Source organism: Schistocerca nitens, chromosome 5 (genome assembly GCF_023898315.1).
Source record: "Schistocerca nitens isolate TAMUIC-IGC-003100 chromosome 5, iqSchNite1.1, whole genome shotgun sequence".
NCBI classification, from domain to species: domain Eukaryota; kingdom Metazoa; phylum Arthropoda; class Insecta; order Orthoptera; family Acrididae; genus Schistocerca; species Schistocerca nitens.
In genome coordinates, this window is record NC_064618.1 from 867,344,176 (window position 1) to 867,369,390 (window position 25,215).

General features: G+C 40.4%; 1 protein-coding gene across 1 annotated transcript in view; it reads right to left on the reverse strand.

Annotated features, from left to right (window-relative positions):
* Window positions 1-20,851, reverse strand: part of LOC126260772 (sorbitol dehydrogenase-like) — a 146,702-nt gene extending 125,851 nt beyond the window's left edge. Inside the window, exons 1-2 of the mRNA XM_049958110.1 lie at window positions 20,717-20,851; window positions 20,467-20,500 (exon numbers count right to left, since the gene is read on the reverse strand). Coding sequence (XP_049814067.1) covers window positions 20,467-20,500; window positions 20,717-20,776 — 94 coding nt within the window. The 5' untranslated portion in view covers window positions 20,777-20,851. The remainder of the gene's footprint in view (window positions 1-20,466; window positions 20,501-20,716) is intronic.
* Between the last annotated feature and the right edge of the window lie 4,364 nt (window positions 20,852-25,215).

The window sequence follows — 25,215 nt, forward strand, 5'->3', positions numbered from 1 at the left end:
CCATTAGGTGGCTTGCAGAGTATGATGTAGATGTAGATGAATGGGGTGGAGTGTGTATAGTTGGTGTATATGGGACCCCCGATATGTCTAGATAGGACTGTGACAGATGACACATACGTAAACATCCTCTCTGATCACCTACATCCATTCATGTCCATTGTGTATTCCAATGGACTTGGGCAACTCTGGCAGGACAATGCAATACCCCACACATCCAGCATTGCCCCAGGAACACTCTTCTGGGTTTAAACACTTCATCTGGCCACCAAAGTCCTCAGACATTAACATTATTGAGCATATCTGGGATACATTGCAATGTGCTATTCAGAAGAGATCTCCACCCCCTCATACTCTTACGGACTTATGGAAAGCCCTGCTGGATTCATGGTGTCAACTCCCTAGAGCACTACTTCAGATATTAGTCAAGTCCATGCCATGTCATGTTGCAGCCCTTCTGAGTGTTCTTGGGGATCCTACACAATATTAGGCAGATGTACCAGTTTCGTTGGCTCTTCAGTGTGTATATCTGCTACTCAACATGTCATCTTTACAATGGGTAGCAATCTATTCTTTTCCGTATATTGTTAATATTCCAAACTGGAGTTGCGATTGTTTGCTTATTCTTCCACACTCATGTCATGATGGTCACTTCTCAGTCTGTTATCTAAATGTGCAACCAATTACTTATTACTAGAATCTCACACCAGTAACTGAAGACTGGCAGTTACTCATGTGATTCATGGTGCATGGGTAAACATAAAAAAAACCTGATGTTTCAAGTTTTTGAGCTATAGATATTTAGATGAGACTTACACACGCACACCTAGACTGAAACATGTAACTATCTGTTTTGTGTGCCAAAAGCAGGAACAAGATCAGGGGCTGTGTGTCTCAAATGCAGTAAAATTAATATTTCCTTTCCTTATGTTAAGCTTCAGAGTAGGTTGCAATCCATAAGAAATAGTAATCCACACACTTCAAAAGATTCATGCTGTTCTGAATAAGATAACATGACACAACAAAGATAAAGTTTATCAGAATCAGAATGGTATTGACAGTGGAACAGTGATTATAGGCATATTGTTCATACTTTTGACATACCATGAATATAGTAACTTGCTTAGTGACTGTTGTCTTCACTTAGTTATAACTGCAGAAACAGGTTTGGGCTGTAAACCAAGATAAAACGGTAATCTAAACCCCTACATTCTTCACCTGTTAGCTCTCACCAACACTTCTTGTTCTGCAGACATCCGTGACTAGAGATTCTGTTAATGAACAGATTTATGAAACAGAAAGAACAACATAGGTGACTGAAATGCAACAACTGGGTATAGCTATGTAAAAGCCCCCCAACTTTAGAAAGGAAACACAAAACTACACAAGAAACTCCCAAAGTTCTACACCAAACTTTTATAAACATATTGCTGCATCAGAAGTACACAAATATATTCAAGCACTGCAGATGTCATATGAAGATTGTGCCTTCTTATGGGACAAATGTTGTTGTTGTTGTTGTTGTTGTGGTCTTCAGTCCTGAGACTGGTTTGATGCAGCTCTCCATGCTACTCTATCCTGTGCAAGCTTCTTCATCTCCCAGTACGTACTGCAGCCTACATCCTTCTGTATCTGGTTAGTGTATTCATCTCTTGGTCTCCCTCTACGATTTTTACCCTCCACACTGCCCTCCAATGCTAAATTGGTGATCCCTTGATGCCTCAGAACATGTCCTACCAACCGATCCCTTCTTCTAGTCAATTTGTGCCACAAACTTCTCTTCTCCCCAATCCTTTTCAATACCTCCTCATTAGTTATATGATCTACCCATCTAATCTTCAGCATTCTTCTGTAGCACCACATTACAATATCTTCTATTCTCTTCTTGTCAAAACTAGTTATTGTCAATGTTTCACTTCCATACATGGCTACACTCCATACAAATACTTTCAGAAACGACTTCCTCACACTTAAATCAATACTCGATGTTAACAAATTTCTGTTCTTCAGAAACACTTTCCTTGCCATTGCCAGTCTACATTTTATATCCTCTCTACTTCGACCAGCATCAGTTATTTTGCTCCCCAAATAGCAAAACTCCTTTACTACTTTAAGTGTCTCATTTCCTAATCTAATTCCCTCAAAATCACCCGACTCAATTCGACTACATTCCATTATCCTCGTTTTGCTTTTGTTGATGTTCATCTTGTATCCTCCTTTCAAGACACTATCCATTCCGTTCAACTGCTCTTCTAAGTCCTTTGCTGTCTCTGACAGAATTACAATGTCATCTGCGAACCTCAAAGTTTTTATTTCTTCTCCGTGGATTTTAATACCTACTCTGAATTTTTCTTTTGTTTCCTTCACTGCTTGCTCAATATGCAGATAGAATAACATCGGGGAGAGGCTACAACCCTGTCTCACTCCCTTCCCAACCACTGCTTCCCTTTCATGTCCATCAACTCTTATAACTGCCATCTGGTTTCTGCACAAATTGTAAATAGCCTTTCGCTCCCTGTATTTTACCCCTGCCACCTTCAGAATTTGAAAGAGAATATTCCAGTCAACAGTGTCAAAAGCTTTCTCTAAGTCTACAAGTCTACAAATGCTTAGAAACGTAGGTTTGCCTTTCCTTAATCTAGCTTCTAAGATAAGTCTCAGGGTCAGTATTGCCTCAAATGTTTCAATATTTCTACGGAATCCAAACTGATCTTCCCTGAGGTCGGCTTCTACCAGTTTTTCCGTTGGTCTGTAAAGAATTCGCGTTAGTATTTTGCATCCGTGACTTATTAAACTGATTGCTTGTCAGATGGTAGAGTTTTGTTAGGCCTGGCTCTCCCAAGGCTGTGAGTAGTTCTAATGGAATGTTGTCTACTCCCGGGGCCTTGTTTTGACTTAGGTCTTTCAGTGCTCTGTCAAACTCTTCACGCAGTATCGTATCTCCCATTTCATCTTCATCTACATCGTCTTCCATTTCCATAATATTGTCCTCAAGTACATCGCCCTTGTATAGACCCTCTGTATACTCCTTCCACCTTTCTGCTTTCCCTTCTTTGCTTAGAACTGGGTTTCCATCTGAGCTCTTGATATTCATGCAAGTGATTCTGTTTTCTCCAAAGGTCTCTTTAATTTTCCTGTAGGCAGTATCTATCTTACCCCTAATGATATGTGCCTCTACATCCGTACATTTGTCCACTAGCCATCCCGGCTTAGCCATTTTGCACTTCCTGTCAATCTCATTTTTGAGACGTTTGTATTCCTTTTTGCCTGCTTCATTTACTGCATTTTTATATTTTCTCCTTTCATCAATTAAACTCAATATTTCTTCTGTTACCCTAGGATTTCTACTAGCCCTCATCTTTTTATCTACTTGATCCTCTGCTGCCTTCACTACTTCATCTCTCAAAGCTACCCATTCTTCTTCTACTGTATTTCTTTCCCCAATTCCTGTCAATTGTTCCCTTATGCTCTCCCTAATACTCTGTACAACCTCTGGTTTAGTCAGTTTATCCAGGTCCCACCTCCTTAAATTCCCACGTTTTTGCAGTTTCTTCAGTTTTAATCTACAGTTCATGACAAATGTTAGCTGCTCATTTATTTGTTGTGAGATATGTAAAATGCCTTTCAATAATGAACAGGTAGCACACATACTAAAGTAATGATAGTTTAGTAATTATGCTTTTGACTTATTTTCTCTGTTTTTTTATATGTGGTTTCTCCGTTCTGCATATATCTTGTCTTCATGGGTTACTGTGGCTGTAATTGTGATAAGTAAAAAACATATTACTAATCTAAATACTTGTTAATTTCTAGCATTAACAACAGGTTTTGGAACAACATGCCAGGTTGTACACTACGACAAATAAAGGTGGAAAAGCTAATTAATGAATTCAAAACATGATTCACAGTCATGGCTCAGGAGATCAAGAAGTACATGATAGCATTGTCTGAGGGCACAAACTTTATCAACTGGAAATTTTGAATTATTGAGTTTTGTGGAAAAGTCCTACATAAAATGTGTACAGAATGACCAGCTGAACAATGCGCACAAAAGAAAGCTCTTCTGGGAGAACTTAGCAAAAATGATAAAAAAATGTAAGTCACAAATAATCTAAAGAATTTCAGGCAGGTATTTGGAGTATGGCAAGAACAAGGATACTGCCTATGATTTGTGGAATTTGCTAACTCACACTTTTGAGTGGTGAGGTAGGGCTATTCATCTAGACTCTGTTGACAAAGTTGTTTAACTCCTATGATAATACTACTGAAAATATTTTTTTAATACTACTTAAAATATTTTTTTAAAGGTCTGATGAGTTTGTATATGATTTGAAAGCACTGGGTGCTAATATTGAAGAAACTGATATAGTGCACAGTTTTTTTACCAATGATGCCTCCACAATATGAAGTTTTAGTTGCTGCTCTGGAGACCTAGTCAAGTGAGCGATTGAAATTGAGGTTTGTAAAGGCTAGACTATTAGATGAAGAAACAAAACATAATAATTCTAAAGGTAACAAAAGGTCATTAAATGAATTTCTTTGTTTGCAGCATTTGTCTCTCAGCAAGGTCATGTGTTCAAGCCAAACAACCACTCGAACTTAGACGAAGTACTGTGCTTGATGCCCACCCGGCTAGCCGTGTGGTCTAACACACCGCTTACCGAGCAGGAAGGCATGCCAGTCCCTGGCACGAATCCGCCCAACAGATTAGTGTCAGTATCCTGTGTGCTGGCCAGCCTGTGGATGGTTTTTAAGGCGGTTTTCCATCTGCCTCAATGCATGTGGGCTGGTTCCCCTTATTCTGCCTCAGTTGCACTATGTTTGTGACTTCTGCAAAAACACTGTCTCCATGTACGTGTACACCATAGTTACTCTACCATGCAAACATTTGGGGTTACACACATCTGGCAAGAGTTGTTCCTGGTGGGGGTTCACTGGGGGCTGTACCGCATAGGCTGCGGTGGGGTGGGTGGACTGCTGTGGCCTGTTGTGGGATTGTGAACCACTGAACAATACACAATACACAACGTGCTTGGTCCTACAATGTGTTTCTTTTCATGGAAAGAAGTATATAATGACTTTGACTAATACTTATACTCGCTTTACAGCAGCTTACACTCTCCAATCAAAGTCTGAAGTGTTTCATTGTTTTAAAATATACTATGGAATGATTACTGCTCATTTTAACATGAAAATCCACAGATTTATGTGTGACAATTGTCCTGAATACATTTAAAAAGAAATGATGAACTTCACTGAAGAAAAGGGACTGCAGTTCTAGTTTACATAAGATAAACACCTTAGCAAAATGGAGTGGAGGACACCAAATTGTACTATCACTGAAAAGGTTTGTTGTATGATTCTTGGCTGTTGACTTGGAAAGCAGTTCGGTCCGCAACAATATTGGAAGTTGTTTCTATCACTAATTGTAGTCCATTTTGAGTTTTGAATGGAGAAATTCCAGTAATGCTAAGCCACGGAAATAAGCCAAATTTGAAGAAATTATGTGAGTTTGTGTACGATGTATATTTGTACATTTCAAAGAAATTATTGGCAAGTAAGTTTGATTTCAGACCATAAAAATGTTTCATGACTGGTTATTGTCCAAATGGTTACAGATTATGGTGTCCCAAACAACACAAGATTGTATTTGTAATAGATGTAATTTTAAAAGATGATAAGTTTCTATTTGAAGATGAAAGTAGTAATGACTGGATCTGGAAGGAGACTATTGGAATGAACAACTTAACACAGAATATAGCAGAAGAGGGCACCAGAATGAAACAAACATTGAGGGAACTTGTAATCTTACCCTCCCACTCATTACCATTAAATTTTTCAGTCTCTTCAACAGTTTAGAAAGCTTCGAGAGGTGTAAGATATACAAAAAAACTATTTTTACTTATCTTCATTTTCTTGTTGTTGGCTGCAGTGTATCTATGGATAGATTCTTGAGGTTTAAATTTTTTTAACTTTATGGTTTCCAGTTGACATAATAAATGATGAAGATTTGTCTGTCTTACTCTTGAATTTTATTTTCTTGTCACATTTTTTCAATATCACACCACCTTTACAATTTCTGCATCTATAACACCACAAGCTATAAGGGGCGTTCAAAAAGAAACAAGCCGGCGGCATAACTACAGAAACCAGTATATTTATGTTAGAAGTATTGACCCTGGCTGTTGAGGCACTTGTTCCGCTGTGGCACAAGGTGGTGAATGGCTGTCTCATAGAATTCCTGGGGCTGCGATGTTAACCAGTTCTGCACATACAGCTGGATGTTGTCATGTGAGGTGAATCATTTGTCCCTCAGGGTGTGATGTAGGGTCTGAGTGGGGTACTGTCCAGGGATGAGTGTTGGGGCCACTCCTGTTCCTTATTTATATAAATGATATGCCCTCTAGTATTACGGGTAACTCTAAAATATTTATGTTTGCTGATGACCCTAGCTTGGTAGTACAGGATGTTGTGTGCAACAATGGCTTGGTTTCAAATAGCAGTAAAAGACCTAAGTTCATGGCTTGTAGAAAATAAACCAATGCAAAATCACAGTAAGACTCAGTTTTTACAGTTTCTAACGCACAATTCAACAAAACCTGATGTTTTAATTCCACAGAATGGGCATATGATCAGTGAAACTGAACAGTTCAAATTTCTAGGTGTTCAGATAGATAGTAAGCTGTCGCGGAAAGTCCATGTTCAGGGTCTTATTCAAAGACTTAATGCTGTCGTTTTTACTATTCGAACGGTATCAGAAGTGAGTGATCGTTTGGCGCAAAAATTTGTCTACTTTGCTTGTTTTCATTCACTTATGTCGTATGGTATTATATTTTGGGGTAACTCTTCACATTCTAAAAGGATATTTTTGACTCAGAAATGGGTGGGTCGGGCAATAAGTGGTGTAAGTTCACAAACCCCTTGTCGACCCCTGTTTGCAAGTCTGGGTATTTTGACATTGGCCTCTCAATATATATATTCCTTACTGTCATTTCTTGTTAACAGTATTAGCTTATTCCCAAGAATAAGCAGCTTTCACCCAGTTAATACTTGGCGGAAATCAAACCTGCATTTGGATCGGACTTCCTCAACTCTTGTGCAAAAAGGTGTGCAGTATACTGCTGCATCCATTTTCAATAAACTGAATTAAAAAATCATAGCAGCAATCCATGCACTTTCAAATCGAAACTAAAGAGTTTCCTCATGGATCATTCCTTCTATTCTGTCGAGGAGTTCCTTAAAAAATTAAGCTGATTCTCATTGTATTGTTGACTGCATTTACTTAAACTTGTGGACTGACTTTTTTCAAGTTCATAAACTTTTATTTTTACCTGTTATTACTTTCATGTTGTAATTTCATGTACTGACACGTTCCATGACCTTGGAGGTTTGCTCCTCAATTTGGTCCTACGAAACTTGACGTGTAAATAAATAAATAAATAAATACGGAGGCATATAGACAGTTGTTTTTCCCTTGCTCTGTTTGCGAGTGGAACAAGAAAGGAAATGATTAGTGGTACAGGGTACACTCCACCACGCACCATACAGTGGGTTGCGGAGTATCTATATAGATGTAGATTTGAGAGTTTATGAAGGAGATCAGATTTTGACAATTGGAAGCTGCCAGATGTCTCTATGTTGAAAGCACTGATGATTATAATACTTATTTGCTACTTTATATACATGATGTAATTTCCGGCAATCTTAAAAGAAAAATCAATGGTATTGAGAAGAATTTAAAATTAAAATTCGAAATGCAAGGATTCAGAGAAACAAAATTATTCCTTGGAAGAAATACACAGAGGACCGATGGCAAAATATTTCTTGGTGAACATGTTCATCTTGACAACTTATTGAAAAATTCAACATAGAGGATTGGAAACACTATAAAACACAAATGAGTGTCCAACTCAATGAAAATATTTGTGGTGACATGGTTGGAAATAAACTGTACAGAAAAATAATAGGTTGTTTGATGTATTTAATGACAGCTACAAGACCAGACATAAGTGCTCCAGTTTAATATTTTAGTACACATCAGTATAATGTAAATGGGCAGATAAAAAAATTTACTCATCAAGCGGGAGACCATGCGAGGGGCCTGAGGTTTTTAGGAGGGTCTGTAGGTCAGTTTGAATCACATGAATGTGATCTTGATGGCAGATGCTGTATGTAGAGGTGTCAGACAGCTGGTGTAGACCTTCTCTAACATACTTTTGGTCAAGTATCACAGTGGTAGATGCTTGTCTACTGGGAGGATAATGATGTGTTGGAGTTTTTACATGAGCATTTGTACATGCGGATCATTTCACTCATGTTTCCAGGTCACTTCAATGGTGGACAAAATTGGCCCCCCAATAGTCCAGACCTCAATCCATGTGACTTTTTCTTTGGGGGTACTTAAAGGAAAAAAAGCTTGCAGTGAAATTATGGAAGACATGTGCCATAGGGTAATCACTAACTTCAGTGTTCGTTTGAAGGAAGTTAGGAAATGAAATGGTGGACATAAGTTAGGAAACCAAATGGTGGACATATTGAACATGTGCTGAGTTAGAACAAATCTCCATGGATGGCTCTTCATTGTAGTATATGTTCCTTTCAGATTGCATTGACAATAAAGTTTATATCCAAAAATAAAATGGTAACACATTTCGTGCACCACCCTGTAAATGACTGAAGCAAATGGATATTAAATACAATTTCATATGTTAACTGTGAAACGGACATCTGAATGTTCAATATATTAGCTCTCAGTAACAAGTGGCAGATAGTTTAACAAAAGCTACTATGAGTGTACAGTTCAATATACTGTGTCTGAAGATGGGATTAGTGAAATTTGCAGACAGTTAAAGAAATTATTACATCGAGGGCCTTACACTAAGGCAAACTTAACTCTCACTGCCGATCAGACAAAATTATCACTTAGAAAAACAATTATTTCACTGTATTCCATCAGATTGCTTAATATTCTAGCCTGAATGGTGATATACATCCAAATCTTGCTTATCCTTTCCAAACATTACTCCAGGCAACTATGTTTAAAGTTGTAGTTCCTTAATGTTAGAAAAGGCTGTACCATGACAGACTTCTATAGGTAGATAGTTATCTCCATATACTAAGTGCACTGAACACAAACACTTCTATTATACCACAATTAATATTAAAATCTCATATTTAAGATGGTTTTAACTGCATATTGCCTCTGCTGCTACACTAAGAAGCTGGTTACTTCAGATGGTAATGTTTTCAGATAAGCTGCACTGTCTCCTCCACATATGCTGACACCTTTCATTTTCTGCTTACCTTAACTCTTTGTTTGACAGAAATTCTTTAATCGTTATACCAATTTACTTTCCTCCATCCTCTTATGACTCCATTACTTATAACTAACACAACATAATACATACAGATAACACTAGAGAAACTTTTTCTAAAATATTCCTATACTAAAGTATCCTGTTGAACAAAATCATATGGAAGTGAAAGATAGAATGCTTCTGATTCACTTATAAACTACAGATAGAATAGGAGAAGAGTTTGACTGCCTCAGGAAACACGAAAAATGAGACAGACAGCTGGGGTAAGCATTATCGCCACATAATGAATCCAACACAAAATGTTGAACCCCCTACTTTTTATTTACACAAGAAATTAGTCACAAATATTACATCAATGCTGAGATTTTGAATCACCAAGAAATTGCACTCCAACAACTGTCCTGCCAATATCACAGTTAATAGTACCTCTTGTTTCACACACTTTGATAGCTTACCAGTAGCACCAATAATTTTTTTCCAGAAACATGCATCACTACTACATCCACTGTGTTCTTAATAGATTAAAAAAATACCGGTGAAATGCTACTCATATCGCTACCACTGTCCAGTAAACACTTAATATGTATACCTTGTACACTTGCTGTTATTACAGAGTGCCACACTTCCTTTTTACTTACCAAGTGATGCTGTTCATAGAACAAATCCTCATTTGTCCTTTCCCAGAAAAAAATATCATCCTGCTGACCAAAATAATTATCAAACATAGCCAAATGCCAAATAGCATGGTTATTTTCCTCATTTCCACTCTCAAACTGTAACTCTTCTTTAGGTCCAATATTATCCTCCAGTATTCTTTCTTTACTTACCACATTGCCATCATTATCAATTATAAATTCAAATACCTCATTCTCATCACTACTGGATTCATCACTGCTATCATCATTATAACTACTGTCTGAATCAGATTCACTGTCACTTTCTCTATGATTTAGATTTTGTACCACTTCCACCTTCCTCTCCATTTCAGTCAATTCTAAATCTACATTTTCATTTACTTTTACCAGTTTCTCCTCTACCACTACTGCATACTTGATTTCTACCTCTGTTTCAAAATCATTTTTAATCTGATCCATTTGGTTCTCAACTTCAACTCTACTTTCAGCAGAAAATTTCTCAGAAGCCTCAACCCTCCTACTATAGTCATCACAAAGTTTCTCTCTCTCTTCTACACATTTACTATTTATTACTGTTAATTTCTCATTAGTATGATGTACTACTTTCTTTATACTATTTCCCAACATACTAATGTCTTTTTTCATACTATTTTCCAACCTGTTAACGTCTTCTTTCATACACATACTACTCATAATTTGCCTTAACATCTCTTCCAATTTTCCGTAACTACTATTGTCCTGCGAATCAGTCCCCATTAAGTCTTTCTGTTTATTTAAAAACTTAACCTCTACAGCTTTGTTTTAAATCACACCACTCCCCTGTTGTCCATTGTCTCCCACCTCACTAGCCTGTTCATTAAGGCCACTCATTATGTATCACTTAATATAAAATGGCTTTTGCTATGAATTGCCTTATCTTCATTCATTCTTCTTGTTCTTCTTCTTCTTCTGCTGCTGCTGTGGTTTTCATCTTGATTTGTCATCTGCACGGCTGCTACAAGTTGTAATTCTCTGCCGGCCGCGGTGGTCTAGCGGTTCTGGCGCTGCAGTCCGGAACCGCGGGACTGCTACGGTCGCAGGTTCGAATCCTGCCTCGGGCATGGGTGTGTGTGATGTCCTTAGGTTAGTTAGGTTTAAGTAGTTCTAAGTTCTAGGGGACTTATGACCTAAGATGTTGAGTCACATAGTGCTCAGAGCCATTTGAACCATTTTGTAATTCTCTCGGTGAGGCATCTTATCCTGGTCAGATGTGTCCACCTGCATGCTGATTGGCTGTTCCTATACTCAATAGCTGCCTCCATAGAACCCACTTCCTGATTGGCTGCTGTCATACTGTGGCCATAAAACTGCTGCGCTGATTGGCTGTTGCACTTCCTTCATTAAAACCATTGTACTCTAAATTGTTCTTAAGTTCACTGTTCAAAGTTTGCGAGCCCAATTTATTGTGTCCACATACAATATTCCTCACCCTCAACGGAACCATATGTGGCATTCGCCTGCTGTACGATCTTCGTTGACAGTCCTCAGTGTCAATGTATTGCGTTGTTATACTGGCTGAATTATGGGGGTGGGGAGGGAAGGGGTAGATGGTCTACACTGACTACTGTAAATGATGTAGCCAACAGGTGAACATTCACGTTTCACTGTTCACAATCTCCCCACTATTACACAGTTAATATGACCAGCTCACTATTGGTTAACTTTTCGATAAGCCTCATTAATAGTTTGCAGGCAATCATCAGCATACTGCTACAATAGTTTACTGTTGAACGTCTATGAGCAGTAAAAACCTAACCACGCAGTTCTTGTAGAATAATATGGTACATATTGAACAGACACTGCCATTGTTTTAACACATGGCCTATTTGTATTACACTTATTTCACAGTTGCGTTGATGCATTGTTGTTGTTCTAATCAACACAGGTTTCTTGTCTGAAACTTGGCCATGGACTGACTGTCTTGGAACCAAAAATCAGGCCTTTATGTATTATCACAAGAATAAGTACTGAAACTAAACATTGTCTGATGTTTAAGTTACAGAAATTACAATTAAAACATAACTCATTCTATATATCGAAAAATTCCTTCAATTTGTTTAAATGATGAAATTAACAGATATAGTTATACAAGCAATACTTTAAACAAACCTGGTAATTACTTTTGGATTAATTAAGGGCTGGCTTTGCTAACATATATTCGAACAGAGCCAAATAGATACTTTAAGAATACTAGTGGTTGTTCCTCCAAAGCTTTTTCATTAGTACATAATTTATATTTGTTTATAAGTCAACAGTAGAATCTAAGTCACAAACCAATTACTGATTTCACCCAATAACAAACCATACTGACTATGAATAGTCAAAATAGATAAGGAAATTAATTACATACACAGAACTAAGCACAAAACTAGATCTGGTGCTATATTGTTAAAGACTGAGGGCCAACCAATTAGTTAAAATGAAAAAATGAATTTAAGGAGGCAGATAGCAAAACAAGAGAGGAAGTGAAAAGATCCCAGCTTCCTTCATCACACACTGAAAGGTGTAAGTTGAAACAAGGCCCTGGGAATGGACACCACTTCATTAGAAATGCCGATAGTGTTGAGAGAGCCAGCCAGATGAAACTCTTCCATCTGGTGAGCATGATGTATGGGACAAGTGAAATACCCTCAGACTTCAAGAGGAATATAATAATTCCAATTGCAAAGAAAGCAGGTGCTGACAGGTGTGAATATTACTGAACTACCAGTTCAATTAGTCATGGCTGCAAACATTAACATGAATTCTTTACGGAAGAATGGAGAAACTGGTAGAAGCTGACCTCAGGGAAGACCATTTTGGATTCTGAAGAAATGTAGGAACACATAAGGTGATACTGACTTTACAACTTCTCATAGAAGATAGGTTAAGAAAAGGCAAATTACATTTATAGCATTTGTAGACTTACAGAAAGCCTTAGGCAATGTTGACTGGAATACTCTCTTTGAAATTCAGAGGGCAGCAGGGGTAAAATACATGGTGTGAAAGGCTATTTACAACTTGTACAGAAACCAGACTGCAGTAATAAGAGTTGAACGGCATGAAAGAGAAACATAAGTGGAGAAGGGAGTGAGACAGGGCTGCAGCCTGTCCTCACTGTTATTCAATCTGTACATTGAGCAACCAGTAAAGGAAACCAAAGAAAAATTTGGAGTAGGGAATGGAGAAGAAATAAAAAGCTTTGATGTTTGCTAATGACATTGTAATTCTGTTAGAGACAGCAAAGGACTTGCCAGAGCAGTTGAACAGAATGGACATTATGTTGAAAGGATCTGTACATTGTACATTGAGCAAACAGTAAAGGAAACCAAAGAAAAATTTGGAGTATGGAATGGAGAAGAAATAAAAAGCTTTGATGTTTGCTGATGCCATTGTAATTCTGTTAGAGACAGCAAAGGACTTGCAAGAGCAGTTGAACGGAATGGACATTATGTTGAAAGGAGTATATAAGATGAACATCAACAAAAGCAAAATGAGGATAATGGAATTTAGTCAGATTAAATCAGTTAATGCCAAGGGAATTAGATTAGGAAATGAAACACTGAAAGTAGTAGATGAGTTTTGGTATTTGGGAAACAAAATAACTGATGATGGCTGAAGTATAGAGGATATAATAGTAGAGTGGCAATGACAAGAAAAGCTTTTCTGAAAAAGAGAAATTTGTTAACATTGAGTATACACTCCTGGAAATGGAAAAAAGAACACATTGACACCGGTGTGTCAGACCCACCATACTTGCTCCGGACACTGCGAGAGGGCTGTACAAGCAATGATCACACGCATGGCACAGCGGACACACCAGGAACCGCGGTGTTGGCCGTCGAATGGCGCTAGCTGCGCAGCATTTGTGCACCGCCGCCGTCAGTGTCAGCCAGTTTGCCGTGGCATACGGAGCTCCATCGCAGTCTTTAACACTGGTAGCATGCCGCGACAGCGTGGACGTGAACCGTATGTGCAGTTGACGTACTTTGAGCAAGGGCGTATAGTGGGCATGCGGGAGGCCGGGTGGACGTACCGCCAAATTGCTCAACACGTGGGGCGTGAGGTCTCCACAGTACATCGATGTTGTCGCCAGTGGTCGGCGGAAGGTGCACGTGCCCGTCGACCTGGGACCGGACCGCAGCAATGCACGGATGCACACCACGACCGTAGGATCCTACGCAGTGCCGTAGGGGACCGCACCGCCACTTCCCAGCAAATTAGGGACACTGTTGCTCCTGGGGTATCGGCGAGGACCATTTGCAACCGTCTCCATGAAGCTGGGCTGCGGTCCCGCACACCGTTAGGCCGTCTTCCGCTCACGCCCCAACATCGTGCAGCCCGCCTCCAGTGGTGTCGCGACAGGCGTGAATGGAGGGACGAATGGAGATGTGTCGTCTTCAGCGATGAGAGTCGCTTCTGCCTTGGTGCCAATGATGGTCGTCTGCGTGTTTGGCGCCGTGCAGGTGAGCGTCACAATCAGGACTGCTTACGACCGAGGCACACAGGGCCAACACCCAGCATCATGGTGTGGGGAGCGATCTCCTACACTGGCCGTACACCACTGGTGATCGTCGAGGGGACACTGTATAGTGCACGGTACATCCAAACCGTCATCAAACCCATCGTTCTACCATTCCTAGACCGGCAAGGGAACTTGCTGTTCCAACAGGACAATGCACGTCCGCATGTATCCCATGCCACCCAACGTGCTCTAGAAGGTGTAAGTCAACTACCCTGGCCAGCAAGATCTCCGGATCTGTCCCCCATTGAGCATGTTTGGGACTGGATGAAGCGTTGTCTCACGCGGTCTGCACGTCCAGCACGAACGCTGGTCCAACTGAGGCGCCAGGTGGAAATGGCATGGCAAGCCGTTCCACAGGACTACATCCAGCATCTCTACGATCGTCTCCATGGGAGAATAGCAGCCTGCATTGCTGCGAAAGGTGGATATACACTGTACTAGTGCCGACATTGTGCATGCTCTGTTGCCTGTGTCTATGTGCCTGTGGTTCTGTCAGTGTGATCATGTGATGTATCTGACCCCAGGAATGTGTCAATAAAGTTTCCCCTTCCTGGGACAATGAATTCACGGTGTTCTTATTTCAATTTCCAGTGTAGATTAAAGCGTCGGGAAGTCTTTTCTGAAAATATTTTTATGGAGTGTAGCCATGTATGGAAGCGAAACATGAATGATAAACAGTTTAGGAAAGAAGTGAATAGAAGTCTTTCAAATGTGATACTACAGAACAGTGCTGAAGATTAGATGGGTAGATAATGTAACTAATGAGGAGGTACTGAACAGAACTGAGGAGGAAAGAAATTTGTGGCACAATCTGACTAGAAAAAGGGATTGGTTGGTAGGACACATTCTGAAACATCAAGGGATCACCAATTTAGTACTAATAGAAAGTGCGGAGGGTAAAAGTTGTAGAGGGAGACCAAGGTGCAGAGGGTAAAAATCGTAGAGGGAGACCAAGAGATGAATGCAGTAAGCAGATTCAGAAAGATGCAGGCTGAAATCGTTACTCAGATATGCAGAGACTGACAGAGGATACAGTAGCATGGAGAAGTCCATCAAACCAATCTTTAGACTGAAGACCATCACAACAACAACCACAGTTTTGGGGTGCAAAGTTTATTGAAACACGAAGTGAATGGCAATGAAATCCTTAATTCAGATTGGAGTACTTGCTGTAAGAACAGGTTAGCCACAGGTGGTGGTGGCACATTTATTACAGTGAAGAACTTCATAAAATGCAGTGAGGTTATCATGGAGTCCAAATGTGAATTAATCTGTCCTTGTTATCCTATAATATTCTAGAACTGAATTCAAGTACCACAAGGTGGCCAAACTGTTACTATACTTACAGGTTCAGATATATTTAACTGCTATTTTACAATGAAACATTTCACATAAAAAGCAAACAAAATCCTCCTATAGATGAGTTCATTATACCTTCACAAGTTCACATCCCAGAGGAACATAACTGTTGGATCAAACTGCAGTTATTGTATTAACAGCGACACTGAGAATGGCCCACAATCTTCATGTTCACCACTGTCATCCTTGGTGTCATTGATAGTCGAATGGCCTAGCTAGAAAGTTATGGAATATACTTGTTTATTGATTAATATTATGAGAAGGATTAGTGGAGATGGGGAGTCGCAGATAGGCAGAACAAAAAGACTCTCACAGTTATAGCTTTCAGTCATTAAGGACTTCATCAACAATAGACACACATATGCTTGCACTCGAAGGCCTTAACAGCCAAAAGCTATAATTGTGAGACTCTTTTTGTTGTGCCTATCTGCAACTCAGCATTTCTGCTATATGGTGAGTAGCAACTTTCCTTCTGATGATACTGTTACATTCCAGCCTGGATTTTCCATTGCTTGCTTACAGTTCAAGTGTTTTATTTAGTCTATATAGCAACAATATATTGTGTAGGCTATATTATGAATTATGTTTGATATTGTAGCAGAATGTATCGGAATTTGAGTATGATTGTAACAGAAATAATGTATTTTTGGCTGGGAAAATCGATGCAGAAGAGGTGTCAGAATGTATTTGAGTATTGCTGTGGCTTTTGTCCTTGCAACAGAGGTGTCTCTCTGCTGCTTTCCGAGGAACGTGGGTATTGTGGGGAGCAGAAGGGTGGATATAGCAGCAAAGGAGGTGTGTCGTGAACCTCAGTTAGTTCAGTCTGCTGTCACCCTGCATGCTCCAGCCTCACTGTTGAAGTACAGAGTCGTGTGCCCATGGGAGAAGGAATGGTTTCAAGTGACAGACAATAATCTGCTTTCAGCTAGCATTCACAGAGCTAGGATACATAACTGAAAACAATTTCATCATGTGACCAAGTGAATTAAATGAATGGCAGTGTTTTGCAGTTCTACATGCTGTTGTCAGTTCAGTGGTAGCAGTGAGTGTATCCTCTCTTTTATCCAATACGACACTGCAGTGCCTGTGTTATTCTGAATACGATGCAAAGGCAATGCAGCAACGATAGTTATTATGAAATACATTAAATTTATTTGCAACATCGAATATAGACAACCATTAGCTGTGGAACGGAATGACGACAATGAAAATTTGTGCCGGACCGAGACTCAAAACCAGATTTCTCACTTATCACTAGTGGTCGCTGTAATGGTCCACCTGGTCGTCGTTGATATCGCTAATTGCTGTAAACGCTCTATTTCACTCCAATTTACGGAGCTTGTTAGCACTTGATGTTAGGTTGGCGCCATTACAATGTATTGTATTGTAGTAATCGCTGCTGCTTGCTGGATCGCTGCTGTGTCTCGATGCTGATGCTGGCTCTAAATCTGGTTGTCTAGGGTTAAAAAACATGAGGTCCCGTGTTTTTCATGTGCTTTTGATGATAAAGAACGAGCGAAACCAACACGTATGTAAACATCAAATATTTATTACTTTAGTGGCCATATTAATTGCACTGTCCACCAAAGACCATAACACAACACAAAGTAGTACTTCCTTTACATGTTCTTTGCCTTGTTTTGCCAAACAATAACACAGAAACACACTTCACCAAAGTGACATTCCGACTGCCCTACTGCCTCCGACTGCTCTTTGGACCCTTCTCGCTGCTTGTATTTATAACATTGTCAAAGAACTACTAAAAAGAGATATAGTTTATGAGTCACATGTACATCTGTTATCATAATTTGTGCAGAAAAGTTATTAATTTGCATCGAGTGACATAATTTAACATGTTATGAAAATGACAGACAGATTTGTTGACTTGACAGAATAATTCTTTGTTACAAAAAGGTAGTTTTTTAGAAGTTTGTCAATTGACTTCTCTAATTTGCATAAATAAGTAAGTAACGTGAATTATGAAGAATCACATTGGTTTTCGTCTAAAATAGGATTGATTACGTGAATACTGAGTGAAAACGCTCCTAGTGAACAAATAGGTTTCACTGGGTGATTTTTATTTAAGGAGATCCAAAATACCTAAGTTGGCCACTATTTTTCGTACTTCATATTAATTATTTAAGATAAACTTAGTGTTTTTCATGATGACATTTGCTGTATCAGTGATCGAGTGATATAAACTTTTGTGTGGGTCAGTTATTCAGTATAATTTAATGGGTTGACTGTTTATGGAGACATGTTGTGCAATCATTGTTAACATACACAATAACTTTTCTATAATCATAAATACTCGTTAAACTGGTTGAATTTGGAAGGGATCGCATACTTCATTAAAGTAAAGCCTTTAATATGTTCCGTTACATCGCCTTACCATTTGGTTGTCCGTGCCATACCCAAACTTCCGTGTGTCATCACCTGTGTATCTACAACTTGTACTGGTACATCCATTATGTATATTCCTGTACAGGCGAGACATGTTACTTGAAAGTTGCTTGCCCATTGCATGCAGATAAATAAGATATTGCAGTGCCGTGTGATTCTGAATACGATGCAGAGTCCCTTTGGACACTTATGTGACACTCTGTTGACAGCAGGAAAACGACTTTCCAGTAACATATCTCACCTGTACGGGAATATACATTATGGATGTACGAGTACAGGTTGTAGGCGCACGGTTGACAACATATGGAAGTTTGTGTCTGGACACGAGTCGTGCACAGATAGGAAAATGGTAAGGCGACCGCTCGCGATAAGCGGGAAATCCAGGTACGAGGCCCATCACGGCGCTAATTTTCGTTGTTGTCATTCCATTCCACAGCTGAGAGAACTCACACACTATAATAAGACACACAGGCAGTGCAACAGTGTACGAATTCATGGTTCTCACTCAACAATATGAACAAGTAAATCATGGTTGTTATACAGCTTTGCGATTGCGTGAAATAAACTACAGTACATACAGTAGAGTAAAAAAAAAGTAGAAAAACAGGTGATTCCCGATTATCGAGACGCATGGCCAACCTCAGCCTGTCGTGAAGTGTAACGTACTTTGCTAATAGCGCTAGTGAGTGTTGTTGTCAGTACAAATTTGCAGAAAATCGGGACAGGTAGTTAAAAAAGAAGGGTACATACTTCTTAAACCTCCTACCGCACCGTACAGCAAGTTCCTTGCTTACCGCCTTCTACGCATTCATTTTCATGTAGCTGACCATTTTTAAGTGAGTGGCCATTACATTTCGAATTGTTCGCTGTGCCTATGAGTCGTGAATTTTGGCGTCCCAGCTGAGGCTTCGTGGGACGTGTTACGGCACACTTTAAAAAATCGGGAAGCCCGCGAAATTCGGGAATGTGGCACATTTGCGTATTATCAACCATCTGGTTGGAAAAACACAAAAGATGGTATGCCATCACAGTATTAAAATATCTGAATACTGGTTTTTCTGGCTATGTGAATGCAGCTAATAAAAAATTGTCACGGTAGTCTGAGATTGGTACAAAATTCGGAGTACGGTATACAGTATGCGCTGCTGCTTGAATTCATAAAATTTTACTGAACGGTACCTTCACTTATTATATGGAAGTAGAAATGCGTAAAAAAATAAGAGCTGCTTTACCTGCAACTGGCCCTGGAGTAATCCGGAACAAGCCCTGTGCGTAGGTGTGAGATGTCGACGCCCACGAAGAGCGTGCAATCATATCACCAGTAAGACTTGTAACGAAAACTTTACAGTTCGCACAAATTCTTCTGAAACGAGAGAGGGATGCCCGCCGCTCGTGGTCTAGTGGCTAGCGTTGCTGCCTCTGGATCACGGAGTCCCGGGTTCGATTCCTGGCCGGGTTGGGGATTTTCTCTGCCCGGGGACAGGGTGTTTGTGTTGTCCTCATCCTTTCATCCTCATCATGATTTGTGACAGTTGCTCGACTGGACTGTGAAAAAATTGGACTGTGTAACAATTGGGAGTTTGTACGGGCGCCGATGACCGCGCAGTTGAGCACCACACAAACCAAACATAATCATCATCATCATCGGAGGGAGGGATCAGGTGAACACCATGCACATAGAAGATGCTGAGATTGCATCAAGACATGCGCAGAACATCTTCGTAGTTTGGTTTTTGTTCAACTCTTAACATTTATAACTCTTAAGATTTTACGAGAGAATACGGATGTCGTCGTTACGTAAGCTGTTCGTACACCAGCCAATGTTTGTCATACAATGACTAATGTCGCTGGAGCGAAAGTGGGGGTGTGGGGGGGGGGGAAGGGGGGGAGGTGGCAGGGAGCATTGGTGCCCCTTCCTCTCTTAAGAAAAAATGATCTTCACAGTCAGAACTCGGATCCCTGCTTAGCACAAAGGCAGATATACGAGATAAATATCAGACTGAAGAAATATACAAAACATAATGGACACTGACTAGTAGCAAGTGTACTGCGAACCATTTGCTGTGAAGTCTCGAAACGATTTCACCGTTGCTTCCAAAAGTAACCACAGCCGAGATCCTGTGTATGCTTTCACTATCAACGTTTTAACACAAGATAATCTACTGTCATAGTATAGTCATGTTTTACCTTCATATTTCACAACTTAACGTACCATTTTCTTTTGGTTCCGGGATTGGCATTTCCTCCTAAAAAGGAAAAGAGACATACATAATCACTCTCTAATCTATCTTGCATATAACTCGTACTAAGGATTCTGAAATTTTTCTGGTGTCTGTATTGCGATAATTTTGAAAGGAATGGGCTTTACTTTGAGAAGTGAAAAGGGTTTCACATTTATGAAGAAGCGAAACTCTCCTTCGCATTTAACTAAGGAAATCTTCCAGGAACTGCTTCAAACTTACCAGCCTTAAATCATCTATTCCATACAAAACAGCTGACAAATTCCTGTCTTCGGCTGTCATTTCGAACTACTTTCACAACAGTTAACACAAATATGTTGTACTATGAAATGAACTCTACCAGACCGTGGATTACCACAAGCGACGCGAAACGCACCTAGGTGACTGACTGAGTTTTTTCATTATTCACGTGGTGTGTAGTCTTATCAGCCACGTAGGGTGTCAGACGACCATATAACATGAACTTGACAGGAGCATACACTGTATGTAAGCTGCAGCTTTATTTTCTTGTTAGTACAGAATGGAGATACGAGTTGACGAGTGCAGAGAGAATAATTCTTCGTCATACATAATAGGCAACATCTGAAACAGATTCAGTCAGAAAGTTACATTTTAACATACATCATCGATCTAATACAGTCTCTCCACATCTCTCGCCCCCTCCCCCTCTCAATCTCCAGCACACACACCACTTTCCCTTCCTACACACACACACACACACACACGCACACGCACACGCACACGCATCGCGTGTAGCAAGAGGCCACACTAGATCGCCCAGCAGAGTCAAAATAGTCCTTCTACATCTACATCATATTCCGCAAGCCACCTAATGTTGTATGGCGGAGGTTCTTCCGGTGACATTAACTAATCTCCCTTCACTTTCCTCGCCACTGGCGCTTGTGAAGAATGATTAACGATAAGCCTCTGGATTACCTCTAATTTCTCGAATTCTCTCATCGTAGTCATTACGCGAGATGTGCGTGGGAGGAAGTAATATTTTATCCGACTCTTCCTGGAAAGTGCTCTCTCGAAGTTTCAGTAACAAACCGCATCGTGAAGCACAACGCATGTCTGGTAACTTCTGCCAATGGAGTTTGTTGACCATCTCGGTACCACACTCCCGCCGACTAAACCACCCCGTGACGAAACGAGCCGCTCTTCATTGGAGGCAACATATCTCTATCTCTTCTTTCAGTTCTGTCTGGTAAGGATTACATATTGATGAATAATACTCAAGAATCGGTCTAACAAGCGCCTTGTAATCCACTTTTTTCGTGGATGAGTTACATTTTCTAAAACTGGTCTTCTAAATCCCAGCCTGTCATCTGCTTTCTTTTATATGGTCGCTCTGGATAGTTACTCTTACATTTTTTACGGTAGATACTATTTCCAACTTTTTCTAATCAGTAGTGTATTGTGCAGCAGTGACATTCTTTTCCTATGTACGCGCATATGTTATATTTATGTACGCTCAGGGCAACTGCCAGAGCCTGCACCATCCAGTTCTCTGCAGGTCATTCTGAAATCGATACTGTCTTCTGGCGTTGCTACATTGTTATGAACAACCGCATCATCCGTGAACAGTTGTAAAGAGCATTCGACGGTTTCTACTAGATCAGGACTGTGCAAATAGCGGCCCGCTGGCCGTATGCACTCCGCTAATGGTTTTTGAGCGGCCCGCCAAGGCTTTCAGAAAAATCCGCCTTGTGCCGAGGCTTTCTTCCCGTGAGCGACGGATGATTTCATTAGGACGGCCAAGTCATTACGCATGTGCACTGTGGGGAATATTCGCGCAGGGCTTTTCTGGTTGATCTGGTTTATTTCCATTTCGTCTATGCAAAAATAAAGATATACAGACAAAAAATCGCAACACCAAGGAGTTTTGCGACATAAACGTAAGTTGGTCTACATTTGAAAGATGATATCCACTCAAATTTCGTGCCAGTCGCATAACAGAGGCGCTAGTAGCACTATTATAAGAATGCAAATCAGGTTTGCTTTAAATTCACGCTGTAACGGTCGTAATCGTTAGTTACCTTTGAGATTGGACGTGGTGAGCTGATGTTCGCGGACCTCGAGACACGGACGGGGATTATATTGTTGCCAGTTGAAAGCGACGGTTGCGGTAAGTGCATATGTGTGCTCTGCGCTTGAAGAGAGCTTATTATGTCTCTCGCTTGCTTGTGCAGTATTTTTCGCATACCACGACCATCAGTTGTGACACCTCGCAACAAATGGAATAAAAATTCACTAAATAACTCGCTACGATCACGTTTAAATGCTCGCACTGGCTAGGAAATTCACAGCAGAACAGAACGCTACTGAGCGGTCATTGGCTGTCAGAGAATGCGTGACATAGATCTGCAGAACAAACCTAAACTCATCCGCCATGGTCCGTGACTCCAACCTCAATAGCGTTACAAGCAACCGCTATATATTCTGCTATATTGCAAAAAGACTTGGCAGGAATGTAGCCACTGTACGTGCTTTGTGGCAACGGTGGTGGCGAGAATGTGCAGTCGCAAGAAACCTGGGCTCCGGACGACAACGTGGCAGTACCCGAAAGAAGGGCTTTTTTTTTGTCATATGGCTTTGGAACATAGTACTGCAACTGCAGCAGCAATTTGAACAGCAATGATGAAAGTTGGTACTACGTCGAGGCCAGTGATAGCCGTGTGTTGGTTAGAAGGTGGCCTCTTGATGGCCTGCAACAAACCTGTCTGCGTGATATACACACTGGAGCTACGGTCTGGAGTGCGATTTCGTGTGACAGCAGGGACACTGTCGTGGTTATCCACGCTCCCTGACTGCAGAATTGTTCGTCAAACGTGATTCAACCCGTTGTGGTGCCATTCATCAACAACATTCCTTGGGGTGTTTTCCATCAGGGTAACATTCGCTCGCATACCTCTGTTGTAACCCAGCGTGCTCTATAAAGTGTGTACTTGCTGCCTTGGCCTGCTCGGCCACCAGATCTGTCTCCAGTCGAGCACACATGGGACATCATGGGAAGACAGCTCTACGGTGATCCACAAACAGCATTAACCCTAGTATACATACCCTGCGTCCAATGGACCAGACGTGAGTTTTAACATGTGTATGAAACACTTAAAATTGATCCCCTACTCATTAGATATGCTCTCTTGCAATTTCAGTAACACATTAAAAGTGCTATTAGAAATCTGTGTCATCAGATCACTTAGATTTTCTTCTTTATTCCACAAATTTACACAATCTGTGTCCGGTGGACCCTATGGTTTTTGTTGTAGTGTCATTAAATCAGTCTGGGTAGGTATCAATTACTTTTTGTTGAAATTCAGAGAATACGTTATTGGAACACATACATATTGTCGTGACTCCAGAAAGTGCGTTATTACAATTTGCAACCCCGTTCAGCTATCACACAGCATGTTCCTGTGTTGTGTAAGAGAGCGAAATACTGCAGTAGATGGTTATGAGTACATGAAGCAGGATAGAAATGTCGTCAGATTTGCTGTGCAGCAATGCTGCGTTTGACATTCCATATTCATTCGGAAGAAAGGTAAGATCAATTTGTAACACTAAACGGTAAGATGGAAGAAGACAGTACTTACGTTACTTATTCATATTACAGTGTTTTAGATAGAATGTCGGAATCTAAATCTAAAAAAAAAGAAGCAGAAAAGAAGACAGCGTAGGCCTACGTTTTTTCAAGCCCAGATTTTGAAGTAGTTGTTACTTAGTGGGGAGCTGAAGATGACGATTTCCATTCAGGTGTAAGTACCGCTTCGGGAGAAAACAATGATGTTCCTCACACACAGCATGCAACTCTTTGGGTGGAGAACAAAGTAGTAGTGGTGATGGTGATGGTGATGGTGATGGTGGTGATGCTGGTAGTAATGCCTCTGGACGGATAACCAATGAAGCTCCTGACATATATGTCGCTCCAAGTGGTATGCTATGGAATAAAAACCTCACAGTGCAAAATAAAACGTGGATGAACAATGGTTCCATTTAGCGACCGTTGTAGATTTGTGCAATATATGCCGAATAAGCCTGGAAAGTATAGAATGAAAATATTCTGGATGTGTGAAGCTGAAACTGGTTATGCCATCGATGAGACTGACTATACTGAAAGAGAAACAGGTGATCGACCCCAGAAATATCTGAGCCTTACCTCAGTCAATACCCTTGGAGGCAATACTGCTAGTACAGCTAGAAATTTTGCTATAGGTAATTATTTTACTAGTGTACCATTCGCAGAACATCTCTTGTTACAAAAACCTAACTGTTGTGGGACCAATGAGGATGAATAAAAGAGAAATTCCAAAATGAGATGCTGCCAAATAGTAGCAGACAAGTAAATTCAAATCCATTTGCATTTACACTGAAGCGCCAAAGAAACTGGTGTAGGCATGTGTATTCAAATACAGAGATATGTAAGCAGGCGGAATACGGCACGGTGGTTGGCAACTCCTATATAACACAAAAAGTGTCTGGCACATTTATTAGATCGGTTACTGCTGCTACAATGGCAGGTTATCAAGATTTACGTGAGTTTGAATGGGGTGTTGTAGTTGACGCACGAGTGATGCGACACAGCACATCTCTGAGGTAGCGATGAAATGGGGATTTACCCATATGACAATTGCACGAGTGTACCGTAAATATCAGGAATCCAGTAAAACATCAAATCTGCGACATCGCTGAGACCAGTAAAAGACCCTGCAAGTACGGGA